The 12,081-nt window shown below is 59.2% G+C and overlaps 2 protein-coding genes and 1 long non-coding RNA gene across 4 annotated transcripts; all 3 read left to right on the top strand.

Annotated features, from left to right (window-relative positions):
• The first annotated feature begins 1,855 nt into the window (after nt 1–1,855).
• Nucleotides 1,856–4,222, top strand: LOC139037859 (uncharacterized). Its single transcript, XR_011490813.1, has 2 exons — nt 1,856–1,980; nt 3,521–4,222. It is a non-coding gene; the product is annotated as an uncharacterized lncRNA (long non-coding RNA).
• An 897-nt stretch (nt 4,223–5,119) lies between these two features.
• On the top strand, nt 5,120–11,213 carry LOC110147718 (uncharacterized). Of its 2 annotated transcripts, XM_070475712.1 has the most exons (7): nt 5,120–5,178; nt 5,359–5,607; nt 5,753–5,876; nt 8,224–8,438; nt 8,965–9,035; nt 9,236–9,331; nt 10,979–11,213. In XM_070475712.1, exons 2-7 carry the CDS (start codon nt 5,485–5,487, stop codon nt 11,187–11,189), a joined length of 840 nt encoding a protein of 279 aa, XP_070331813.1. In that variant the 5' UTR covers nt 5,120–5,178; nt 5,359–5,484; the 3' UTR covers nt 11,190–11,213. The 2 variants fall into 2 exon arrangements, with proteins under 2 accessions (XP_070331813.1, XP_070331812.1); XM_070475711.1 differs by lacking the exon at nt 5,120–5,178 and having other exon boundaries at nt 5,195–5,607.
• LOC110147720 (large ribosomal subunit protein eL21-like) lies at nt 9,881–10,426 on the top strand. Its single transcript, XM_070474685.1, has one exon. The coding sequence runs from the start codon at nt 9,896–9,898 to the stop codon at nt 10,385–10,387; it is 492 nt and encodes a 163-aa protein (XP_070330786.1). The 5' UTR covers nt 9,881–9,895; the 3' UTR covers nt 10,388–10,426.
• Nucleotides 11,214–12,081: the final 868 nt, after the last annotated feature.

Raw genomic sequence — 12,081 nt, 5'->3', positions numbered from 1 at the left:
CTCGGTTTAGAGGGTGCCGGAGAGCCCGAGAAGCAGCCAGGAGTGGCAACCAGTGGGAAGGGCCTTGGAGGAGGGCCAGCGCCTGACTTCTGAGAAGTCAGCTGGCCTTAGGGGGTGAGAGAAAAGCTCTAGCCAGTTGTGAAACCTGAGGGGACGGAGGGTCATGATTATGCCCTTTACTCCCCTGTCCCTTCCCCCACCAGGTCCTGCTCTGCTCAGACCTTTTGAGCTTCGTCTACTACCCTCCACTTCTCTCCCACCGCTCATCTGACCTGAGACAGGCGTGCAGGCAGTTTGTTGGGAAGTGATCCCAGAAAACTGGGGAAGGAGTGGGGCTGAGAGGAACAGGCAAGGCAGCCGGTAGAACATGCAAGTGGGGGGCACTTACCCAACCTGGGTACCTCCTCTCACTGGCTGAGGGCTGCGGGGCGGGTGGGGGTGTCCCTCTTCAGTCCTTCCCACTTGCCCTGGATTCTGCAGCCAGAACGAAGCCCTCAGGGGCTGGTGGTGAGCATCCTTTCCGTAGAGGTGAGTGCTAATGGGGTGTGGGCGCCGGCAGTGTGGACCACACCGCCAATCCCAGGGGCACTCCTCTGGTCTATCCCTGGCCCCATTGGTCTGTGAGAGCCTCTGTTACCGCCCTAGCACCACACACACACAAGTGAGTGTTAGTTAACAGTGGACTCCAACAGTGCATGGGAGGAATCCTTGGGAAGTCGAGCCTGAAGCTGTGAGAGCAGGTGAGGTGGCTGCAGGCAGAATGCAGGAAAAGACCAAAAATTAAAACTGCAGTAGCAGCTGATCTCTCGTGTATTGAAAACTAAGTGCCAGGCACTGGGCCAGCGATTTACACAGCGTCTCATTTGGTCCCGGCAACAAATCTATGAAGCACAGCACGTTCAATTATAGTCTTAATTTTTCAGAGGAGGTTTACCGATGTTGCTAAAGATGCAAACCCAGCTCTGCCTGCCTTCCAAAACATTGCTCTCAGGCTCTGGACTGAGCAAATAAAAGAGGAGGGGGCCCAGATACGCAGTAGCCTAAGTACTACCCCCTCAAACATACACACTGCAGCTCTGTGAGGGCCGGCGGCGCCATGTCCATCCTCCTGGGTCATCAGCCCCCCGGGAAGCACTGAATGAATGCTTATCCACGATCACGCAGGGACCCGAATGGCGCCCCTTTCCCCGTGCCTTCCACGGATCCACAAGGCTCCGGCGGGGGTGGGCGGGGAGCTCCAAGACCGCGTCCCGCACACAGTCCAGGCCCACCCGGTGGTTTCAGACAGATCTCATTCGGTTCAAGTCCAGCGATGCTGTGGGGTTGAGCAGGGAGGGGGTTACCCCAGCCATGAAGCCCACTGCAGCCGAGCACGCCACTGAGGGAGGCACCGGGAGCAGTCCCAGTACGCCAGACGGGGCAGCCTGCAGCCGCGCCGGCGTAGGCTTGAGCGCGCGCGCGCGAGGGACAGAACATTTTCCTCCGGTCGTAGCCCCCTCCGCAGCGGGTCTGGCCGCGCGCCCGGCGCCCCCCACCGGGCTTCCAAGCGCCTCTTCGGGGCGGCGATGAAAACTCGCGAAGACTGGAGCTGCGAAAAGGCGGGCAAAGTTCCCTTTGATAAGTTATGAATGGGGAGGCAGTGTTCGCAGAACTCATTGTTAAAACCGCGGAGCCGTAGCCTCGGCCCGCGCGCGGCCAATCAGGGCCCGCAGGCTATTTTGAAATCGCTCTGGCCCCAGCCAACGGGCGCGTTCGGGGCGGAGCCGGCGCCGGCGCCGGCCAATGGGCGCGGCGCTATGCTAAGGAGCCGGGGGCCGGGCCGCCGCCTGTCAGCGGGTTAAAGATGGAGCCGGCGGCCGGAGGGCGCCACGAGGTGCGGGGTGGTCCTGGGGGGAGGCTCGGGCGGACGGCCGCCCGGACTTCTCTCCGCCACCTCCCGAGACCTGCCGCGGCCCGGGGGGAGGAAGGGGCGTCCGCCGCGTGAGTAGCTGGGTCCGAGGTGGGGGCGCGGGGCAGGGTGGCCCTCTCCTCCGGGGTGGGGGGGGGGTGGTGGTGTGGAGGGGCGCAGCCCAACATCCCGGGCGTCCCGCTCCGAGCAGGGGACCACAGAGGGCCGGGAAGCCCCCTCGTCCCTCTTCTCTCTGGGCCGCCGGGTAGGGAGTCTACCGGGACAGAATGAGGGGCCCAAGCTGGGAGCCAGGGGCCGGGGACGGGGGCCTGAGTTGGCGGGGGGCGCGCCGGCCCGGAGTTAGGGGGGGGTCACCCTTTTTTCCGAGGCGCAGGCCGGGCAAGAGCGCAGGGTCGTCAGGCTGTCTCCACCCTCGCCCCAGGCGCCAGTGGGCTTCTGACCGCACAGGAGCGCGGGCCCCTCTCCTTTGTGTGTGTGCCCTATCCGCGGTCCGCTCTCGCTCAGGTGCTGGAGCCGCCCCTCTGTCTGGGGTCGCATACCCACGGCTCTCCGGAGGGTGCCGGGGAAGGTCTGGCTCCCTTGGGGGTCCTGGGACCCCAAGGACGGCAGCCCCGCGGTGAGATTCCTTCCGCGCCCTGCTGTCTAGGAATGGGCCCTAGCCCCACCCACCCAGGGTTGAGCTTGCTTCCCGCCCTGCGTCTACCGGGGGCGGCGGGAGTCCCTCCTGCTGGCCGCAGGTGCTCTGACGAGGTTGCACTACTGTGCTTTGAGGAGCAGTGCAATGATATTGTCAAAGCATCTGGGACCAGCCTTGGAGACCCCTTCCCCCACAGTGCCACTTCCCTTCCCCAGGCCGGCCCCGGCCTGCACGCCCTCCCCTCCCCCTTCCCAGTGGGCTCTCTTCTCCATGGAAACTTGAGATCCTGGCCAGGCCTGGGCCTCTGGGGTCAGAGGGCACCCTTCCCCCAGGCAGAGGCCCCGCCCCAGTGGGCCTGCATTCCGGGTCTCAGATCCAGGTCGACCACCGGGAGAGGCGCTGGCAGGCCTGCCTGACACTCTTTCCCTGTTGCACTACTGTGCGCCCCTGGGAAGCAGTGCAATGATGAAAGGGCATCGGTCAGGCCCCGCTCACCACCCACAGCGCCCGGGCAGGGAGTCTGGCCGCTTCACTCCACTAACCAGCAAGGAGGCACAGGTGCGGAGCTGGGCCTGCGGGCCCTCCATTGGAGGATCAGAACGGCAGAGCTGGGAGGTTCTCTCCCAACCTCTCCATCTAGGTTGTGGCTGGACAGGGGGTGGGGCAGACTCAGAAAAGCTATAGTTTGAAGAGGATCTTTGCAACCAACTCTCAGGTAAGACTGAGGGCTCAAGGTTTGGTCAGGACCCTGTGGACAGAGAGGCCCACTGCTTTGCCTGAAGGGTCGGCCTGAGCCTGGCTCAGACCCAGCTTCACCTGCATTGACTTCCTGGGGGAGCCCTGAGCCTGGCCCTCCTGGCATGCCTGGGGAGAACGTTCTGGGTCCTCCACGGAGCAGTGCTAGCTGGGGTGGATGGCGGGCTCAGGAAATGGAGCCCCGTGCCCCCCACCCATGCCCACTTGTTCTCTTACAGGAACGTGTGCTGCCCTGAGCCTGCAGGCGGGACGGTGAGGTGCCCAGCATCCCACCCGCACAGCTGAAATCGCGCGGACCGGAGCCGACCTGCCACAGAGATTGGCCCCAGGCGTGCCTGCAGGGCCCCCTCAGCATCAGGACCAGACACACAGGATTTTCGTGTGCCCAGTGGCAGCCATTCAAGCCTGTCTCCTTGAGAGGGGCCCATTTGTGTCTGAAGGGGCATTTGGGAGTGCCCTTCATCAGTGGCTGTGCCCAGAGGGACGGTGACCTCACCCCCTGCCCTGGGGTGGGAGCCCTGGCACCCTGGGTAGGATGAGGGGCAATGGCACCTGCTTGTCTACCTCCTAGGCCTGACCCCTTGGGGCTCCTCCACCCAGGATCACCTGACTCAGGCCCCCCTTGCTCCTGTGCAGACTCTATACCCCATGGCCAGACACGCCATGCAGCTGTTTCCTGCCTTTGCTGGGAACTCAGGTCTCTGCTCAAATGTCCCCTCCTAAGGAAAGCCTTCCTTGGGCTCCAGGGCACCCAGTGTTCCTCGACCAGGGCCTGTTAGATCACATTTCCACCTGTGGCTGAAGCCCTCTTTAGACCAGGAGCCCCTGAAAGCAGCAAACATTTCGTTTTTGGCAGTGCTCAACACGGCATACTTTTAAAAATCCAAAGAAACATATAAAGCGTGAAGTATCAGCATAAACATGAAGGGGATGTTAATCAAGGGCCTGCCTGACCTCTCAGAGGATGCTTGTCCTGGTATTAAAAAAGCACATACTGTGTATTTTAGAGTCAAGTCCTTAAGTCACAGGTGGCCAGCCAGGCAACAGAATGGAGATTTGGAGGCAGGTGTGTCTGAGTCTGTCTGCAGCCCTAGGCAAGATACACAGGCCAGAGCTTCTCCTTCCTTGGAGGAGGGAGACCTTAAAGTGGGAGGAAGTGAAGGCCACCTGTGTTGGGGACAGCTGGGGCTGGTGGTTCGGAGGTTTGGTGGTAGGAGATGAAAAAAATCTCAAGATCTTGGGGCTGACAGGAGGGGGTGTGGGGAGGGGAAAGAAATAGCACTCCGCGGAGCACCCCCCCCCCGCCCAGTCAGGGACTGGAATGGATGGTGGTGTTGGTCCCTGGCCAGGTAGGAGAGGGAAAGTAAGAAGCAGGTTGTGGAGGGGGAAAGAAGCTGCCAGTTTCTGATGTGCTGAGTGTGAGATGCCCAGGAAACATCCCCCCCAGGGACACGTACATGTGGGTCTGGATCCCAGGGAACTTGGGGTTCAGTCAGTTCTGGGTTGAGACTAAGGAGAGGGTAAGATGTCCAAGAAGGGATCATGAAGACCCTCCTGGAGAGTGAGTCCAGAAAGAAGGTGTAAACTCCGGGGCTACAGGATTTGTGGGCAGGGAAAAGTCTCCTGGGCATTGACGTCCCTCACGTCCCCCAGACCCTGAGGAGGGGAGCAGCCAGGATGTGAGGGGCCCGGAGGCAGCCCAGGTACCAGGGTCTCAAAAGAGATTGCGAGAGTTGGCCGGCCAGGAGCGGGGTGGGCCCCGTCGAAGCCTGAGGGCGCATGCGCAGAGCGCCTGCATTGTCACGTGCTGCCGTCCCCCTCGCGGTCTCCTGGGAGCGGTCCGGGCGGCGACGCGCGCGGTGGCTGGGGGACAGCGGTGCGTCCCGGGCCGAGCCCCGAAGGGCAGTCGAGTTCTGGCCCTCGGGGCGGGTGGGCTGGGTGCGCTCAGACCCCGGGAGTCCCGCCTGGATGGTGGCGGAACTGCAGCACTCGGGGGGCTTCCCTGTCTCCCGGGGCGGGTGGGGTGGGCGCGCCCCGACCGCCGCTCGGTCCCCAGGCACCCGAGCCGCCGAAGCCCTCGAGGATGGAGGTCCTGGACGAGTTCGACAGCGAGTTCCCCCAGACTGTGACCTTCTGCCAGCTCATCTCCGAGGAGGACTTTGAGAGGTAGGCGGCGACCTGCATGGAGCGCGCGCTGCGCCGCCTCTTCCGCAGTCTCGACCGCAACCTGGCGCTGGCCGAGCGCGCGGTGCGCAAGGGCAAGCAGGCCGAGCGCGAGCGGCGCGGGCTCCTCTCCTTCCTCTGGGTGCGGCCGGCCGGGCGGGGGCGGGGCGGCCCCGGGCGGGGGGCGGCCGGGGGGCCCCGGCGCGGGCGGCGGGGTGGGGGCTTCCCAGCGGCGGCGGCTCAGGCATCCGGCTTCCTCCACCCTGCCTCGCCTGCGGCCCTCGCAGGCCGAGGCGTCGTGTGCGGTCCAGGGGGAGCTGAACTGCTCTAACAGCATGGGCGCCCTGGAGATGCACCAGCGCTTGCAACAGCTGAAGAGACGCATCCACCGCGTGCACCTCTACTCCCAGGGTGAGCCCACGGCCTGCTGCGCCGGCCCACCCACTCACACCTCCCCGCGGGGCCACAGCGGGGCCACAGCGGGCTTTCCAAACCGGCTCGGTCAGTCAGGACCCCTGGAGGCCCGCACACTGGGTGGGAAGCAAATTCGAGTTCACATGGGGACAGGTGAGGGTGGAGCTGGAAGGTGGCCGCGTTCACTGCCACATCGGGAACGCAACTGAGGAAGAGGCCACTCTGTTGACACCCCCTATGTGGTGGGGTGACCTCGCTTTCCCCCGGATGCCCTGGACTGAAGAACTGTGTTTTCCTTTGGGGAACCCACTCAGTTTGTGTCCCTTGTCGGGGTCCCCTGGTGTATTTGCTTGTTCCCTTCTGCCTGTGTGTCTTGGACGGTTGCTCTGAAGCTGTGATGAGGTTTGGATCTGGTCCTTGGGTGTGTCCATGTTCAGGGGTGTACCATGGCGGTGAACGCCTTTGTTGAGCATCAGAGGCCCTGGCTCACCTGGGCGGGGGTGGGGGTAGTCTCACGGCACTCTTTCATCCAACAGCTGACCCCCACAGCATGTGTAGCTCTCATGACAGATTTCCAAGGTATTCAGTTCAGTCGCTCAGTCATGTCCGACTCTTTGTGACCCCATGAACCGCAGCACGCCAGGCCTCCCTGTCCATCACCAACTCCCGGAGTCCACCCAAACCCATGTCCATCGAGTCGGTGATGCCATTCTCACCATCTCATCCTCTGTCATCCCCTTCTCCTCCTGCCCTCAATCTTTCCCAGCATCAGGGTCTTTTCCAATGAGTCAGTTCTTCGAATCAGGTGACCAAAGTATTGGAGTTTCAGCTTCAGCATCAGTCCTTCCAATGAACACCCAGGACTGATCTCTTTTAGGATGGACTGGTTGGATCTCCTTGCAGTCCAAGGGACTCTCAAGAGTCTTCTCCAACACCACAGTTCAAAAGCATCAATTCTTCAGCTTTCCTTATAGTCCAACTCTCACATCCATTCATGACCACTGGAAAAACCATAACTTTGACTAGACGGACCTTTGTTGGCAAAGTAATGTCTCTGCTTTTTTTTTTTTTTTAATGTCTCTGCTTTTTAATATGCTGTCTAGGTTGGTCATAACTTTCCTTCCAAGGAGCAAGAGTCTTTTAATTTCATGGCTGCAATCACCATCTGCAGTGATTTTGGAGCCCAGAAAAATGAAGTCAGTCACTGTTTCCACTGTTTCCCCATCTATTTGCCATCAAGTGATGGGACCAGATGCCATGATCTTAGTTTTCTGAATGTTGAGCTTTAGGCCAACTTTTTCACTCTCTTTCACTTTCATCAAGGGGCTTTTTAGTTCCTCTTCACTTTCTGCCATAAGGGTGGTGTCATCTGCATATCTGAGGTTATTGATAGTTCTCCCGGCAATCTTGATTCCAGCTTGTGCTTCTTCCAGCCCAGCGTTTCTCCTGATGTACTCTTCATATAAGTTAAATAAGCAGGGTGACAGTATACAGCCTTGACGTACTTCTTTTCCTATTTGGAACCAGTCTGTTGTTCCATGTCCAGTTCTAACTGTTGCTTCCTGACCTGCATACAGGTTTCTCAAGAGGCAGGTCAGGTAGTCTGGTATGCCCATCTCAGAATCGTGGCGTTATGTATCCCTGTTTTATTTTTATTTTTTTCCTGTTTTATAGAAGAGGAAATGGAGGCCCAGGGAGGTTGCCCAGCCTATGTGGGCCACACAGGAGTGGTGGTGCTGAATGGGGACTCAGGCCAGGGTTGCTCCAGGTGCAGGCCCTCAGCCTTATAGCCCATCAGCACCCCCAGCAGCGCTCATTCTCTCCTGAGGGCCTTGTTGACCCCTACGATGTTGATGGGCTCTAGATTTGAACCGTAGAAAGACCCAAACTCATGAGAACAGGGGCGAGGCGCGGGGAGGCCCCGGGTGTCTCCCTGAGCTCACTTCGGATTACCTCCCCGTGGGCCCTCTGCACACCCCCAGGATGACCCAGGGCTGGGTGGCATTAGTGGGCTCACTGTCCGGGGCCTGGACACCCCTCGGGGGCACTGGCAGACTCCACCGCGGGTGACTCCAGGGTGGATGGCAGGCTAACCTCGGTGGTGACAGTCCGCCACTCCCCATGGAATTCTGTCCTGGCACACAACCTGGCGGGGCTCTGGCCTGTGCCTTGGGTGGTTCGGACTTCCCTGTGGGGCGGCCGAGGGGCCAGGGAGATGGTGCGTGTGGGTGCCCGTCGACGGTGGCCTAGGGCGTGGTCTCCCGGTGCCCTGTGTGGGCCTGTGTCTGCCCTCCCACACCTGGCCAGGCCTGGGGTGGGTGCTCACCGACGCCTCCTGTCCCAGATGCCAAGAAGAGGAGGAGGAGGCGGAGACCGAAGAACCCGGAACGCATTGTCTTGCAGGACAGCTCAACTTCCTCATGCCTGCCCCCAGCCCTGCCGCTGCCCACACCACCGCTGCCACCTGCTGCTGCAACGGCCTCCACAGCGGCCCCGCCACCCGCCGTCTACACTATGCCCAGGGTCTTTGGCCCCTTCACTCCGCTGCCCAGCACATCGGTCAGTGGTCCGCGGAGGGGCAGCCTCTGCACCCTGCTCAGAATCACCCCAGTGATTCACTGGCCCCATGGGAGAGGCTCCCAGAACCTTCTCTGCAGGCAGCAGTAGACAAGCAGATGACGAGGGCCGCTCTGCTCGCAGTGTTGTGTGGGGGGTGCGCGGGACCACACCTGCCTGACCTCAGGGCGCTTGGCTGGACCTCAGGGCTCCCAGGGGATGCCCGCCGCCCACCTCCCCTCGGGGGCCATCCTCCAGGCTGCCCTCGGAGTGCCTCTGCAGCGCCCTTCCTCCTTGGGCGCCCTTCCTGACTCCCCCTTACCCGTCACCTGCCCCCAGGCAGGGTCAGGGCCTCCTCTGCAAGCTCCCAGGCCCTGTCCCCCTAACACCAAGCCCCAGCTGGCCGCCAGCATGACCTGGCATGCTTGCCCGTTGGCGGAAAGGCACAGCGTCCCCCTAGTTCTTGGAGAAGGGGCTTCTCTTCCCGAGGAGGACCCCACGCTTGTCCAGTTTCCTTTGTTTCCTGCAGCTGGAGAAAGTGGAAGTTTCAAGGTCTGAAGTGAAATTAAACTGGACTTGCCTGTCATCAAACCCAAAGAGGTGGGAGGATTCATTCGGGGCCCCAATCAGACTACAGAAGGGCTTAGGGGAAACTGCTCTTCTCTGGCCCATCCGGGATCCAGTCCTCCCTCTCAGATGTTCCTCCTGCATCCTGAGTGCTCCCTTCCCCTCCTCCGCTCGTGCACGGCCCGTGCCCCCCTGCACCGAGGCTGAGCCCCCTGCCTCACCCTGTCTTGCAGCCACATGGTCGACCTGACCCCCCTGGTCCTCAGTCCCGGGGGCTTCCACTTCTCGTACCTGACCAGGAAGCACGCGCACAAGCTCCACTTCCCCTGGTGAGTGCTCCCTGGGAGGAAGTGCAGGGTGGTGGCCCCTCCCACTTCCGGGAGGTGCCCTATTGTCATCGGGGACCCTAAAGCTGGAGAGAGGCTGCCCCTTCCCAGTGCTTGTAATGGTGGGAAAGCGGAACCAAACTGCCCACGCCCAACATAAAGGCAGCGATTCCATCTGCTGGGGGCAGCCCTGGGATCTATCTATACATGGTTCTGCAAATCAGGTGTTTCCTGAATGTGTGGTTTTCTTTTATTTTAAATTAGCTTTTTTTGTGAAGTATTTCCCATGTCATTGAGTGTTGAGATTGCAGCTTCATTACGTTAGAGGGCTTTTTTGTTTGTTTTTAAACAGCTTTTTTCAGGTATTATTCACATGGCATATAATTCCCCCATTTAAAATAATACCAGTGCCGGGAATTCCTGGTGGTCCAGTGGTTAGGATTCGGTACTGCAGGGCCCAGGGTCAATGCCTGGTTCAGGGAACTAATCCCACAAGCTGCCCGGTGTGGCAAAAAAAAACCAAACCCCTTTTCGGCTAGAACCACCATCTTCCAGTAACTCGCCAAAATGACCAACACGAAGGGAAAGAGGAGGGGCACCCGCTACATGTTCTCTAGGCCTTTGAGAAAACGTGGAGCTGTTCCTCTGGCCACATACGTGCGAATCTACAAGAAGGGTGATATTGTAGATATCAAGGGAATGGGTACTGTTCAGAAAGGAATGCCCCACAAATGTTACCATGGCAAAACTGGGAGAGTCTACAGTGTTACCCAGCATGCTGTTGGCATCATTGTAAACAAACAAGTTAAGGGCAAGATTCTGGCCAAGAGAATTAATGTGCGTATCGAGCATATTAAGCACTCTAAGAGCCGAGATAGCTTCCTAAAACGTGTGAAGGAAAATGATCAGAAAAAGAAGGAAGCCAAAGAGAAAGGGACTTGGGTTCAGCTGAAGTGCCAGCCTGCTCCACCCAGAGAAGCACACTTTGTGAGGACCAATGGAAAGGAACCTGAACTGTTGGAACCCGTTCCCTATGAATTCATGGCCGGCAGGGTGTAAAAATAAAGACCTGGACTGTAAAAAAACCAAGAAAAACAAACCCAGGACCCCCCCAAAGCCTAGAAACTCAACAGAAATAAATGCAGGATACCCACCCCATTGTGTGGACGGAGCATCATTCACTCAACTACTCTTGCGTGCTGAAATATTCCCTTAGTGGGGACAGTTCTCCGCATCCTGTCACGTGCTGCTCTCTGAGCGAGCTGTGCTGCCTCCTGGTGCCATCATCAAAAATGGGTTGTTTTTGTTTTTTAAAAGTTTACAAAAGCAGAACATATTCTATGGGGAAAAGTTCACAATACAGAAATGAATACATAAAATACAAGAGTCCCAATGCATTGGTTGCTTTTGTAAATCAAGGCAGGCTCACACCGCCGCTTGCCCTGATGGCTATTTGGATCACCTCTGGGTTTACACAGTCACAAACATTGCTGCGATGGACAGCTTTGAGCAAACATCCCACGTGAGGGGTTTCCAGCAGCAGGAATGTAGCGAGACCATCACACGGCCTGGGTTCCGTGGTGTGTTCCTCTGCTCGCCCCGTGTGCGCCTCCTGAATCCAAACCCATGTCTTCTGTGTCTCCTGCACAGGACCTCAGTCTGTAGTAGCCCTGCCGCCGCCGAGGAGGTGCTGTCCTCGTCTCTGAAGGCTTCCATCTTCACCCCGCCTGTCCTGCTCAAGTTCCAGCCTGTGCCCAGACCCAAAGATGACTCAGCGAATGACCCTGGCAGCACGGAGTCCGTGCCCCACCAGAGGGACCAATCACCTCTTCTGTGCAGACCATGGCCAGAGGATGAATAAATCCCCTGCTGGCGTCTTCCCACAGCCATGCCCTCATCTGCATCTGACCCAGGGTCTCAGCCCTGGGCACTCTCAAAGAGCAGTGGGTGAGGGGAGCTGCCTGCACTGGAGTGACTCTGTGACCCCTTTGGGCCTCCCTTGATCCCACTGAGTTACAAGACTACCAGTTTTTGCTATGCCTGGCCCCCAAACACAAGCCTTAGAAACAGTGGTCTGTTGCCCCCATGGGATGACAATGAGCCAGTGAGTCGGTTTCCAACTTGGCGCCTCCCTAAAGAGTTTCAAAGACATGTGACTCTGATCACCTTGCATGCTGACCTTAAAATCAACCGGCATGTGGGATGTGAGTCTCCACGAAGTGCCCGATGCTGCTGGCGGGTAGAGTAGATGGTGCTTGAGCCCTTAGGCATGCCCTGCACCTTGCTTGGGTCTTCCCAGGTGGCGCTGCTGGTAAAGAACCTGCCTGACGCAAGGGACACCGGCTCCATCCCTGGATTGGGCAGATCCCCTAGATGAGGGCATGGCCACCCACTCCAGTATTCTTGCCTAGAGAACCCCATAGACAGGAGCCTGGCGGGCCGCAGTCCATGGGGTTGAAGAGTCAGACACGACTGAAGCAGCAGCACACGGCACGCACACGCCTTGCTTGCGCCTGGGGATAGCAGGCAAGTAGTTGGGATCCTGGCTCTTGGGGAAGTTATGTCTCACCCTGCAGACAGACAGAGAGTGTGTGTGTATGCATGTGTGTGGTAAGCCAGCACACAGATAGGTTAGCACAGGATTACAAGTGGTGACAAGCCCTTGAGGGAGTTGAGATGGAGCTGTATAGGGTGACTGGCTGTGCTGGGGTCCAGCCTCGGCAGGATCCAGGGGGTACCCTCAGGATGAACAG

Source organism: Odocoileus virginianus, chromosome 12, assembly GCF_023699985.2.
Source record: "Odocoileus virginianus isolate 20LAN1187 ecotype Illinois chromosome 12, Ovbor_1.2, whole genome shotgun sequence".
NCBI classification, from domain to species: Eukaryota; Metazoa; Chordata; class Mammalia; order Artiodactyla; family Cervidae; genus Odocoileus; species Odocoileus virginianus.
The sequence above is the reverse complement of the archived record's forward strand: the minus strand, read 5'-3'. Positions and strand labels throughout refer to the sequence as shown.

What these genes read in the sequence shown, in the direction of transcription:
- LOC110147718 (XM_070475712.1), top strand. Translation starts at nt 5,485, where the DNA reads ATGGAGCGCGCGCTGCGCCGCCTCTTCCGCAGTCTCGACCGCAACCTG. An exon ending in CGTGCACCTCTACTCCCAGG is followed by an intron (nt 5,877 to 8,223) that starts GTGAGCCCACGG and finishes CTCCTGTCCCAG; the next exon opens with ATGCCAAGAAGAGGAGGAGG. An exon ending in CTCCGCTGCCCAGCACATCG is followed by an intron (nt 8,439 to 8,964) that starts GTCAGTGGTCCG and finishes TGTTTCCTGCAG; the next exon opens with CTGGAGAAAGTGGAAGTTTC.
- LOC110147720 (XM_070474685.1), top strand. Translation starts at nt 9,896, where the DNA reads ATGACCAACACGAAGGGAAAGAGGAGGGGCACCCGCTACATGTTCTCT.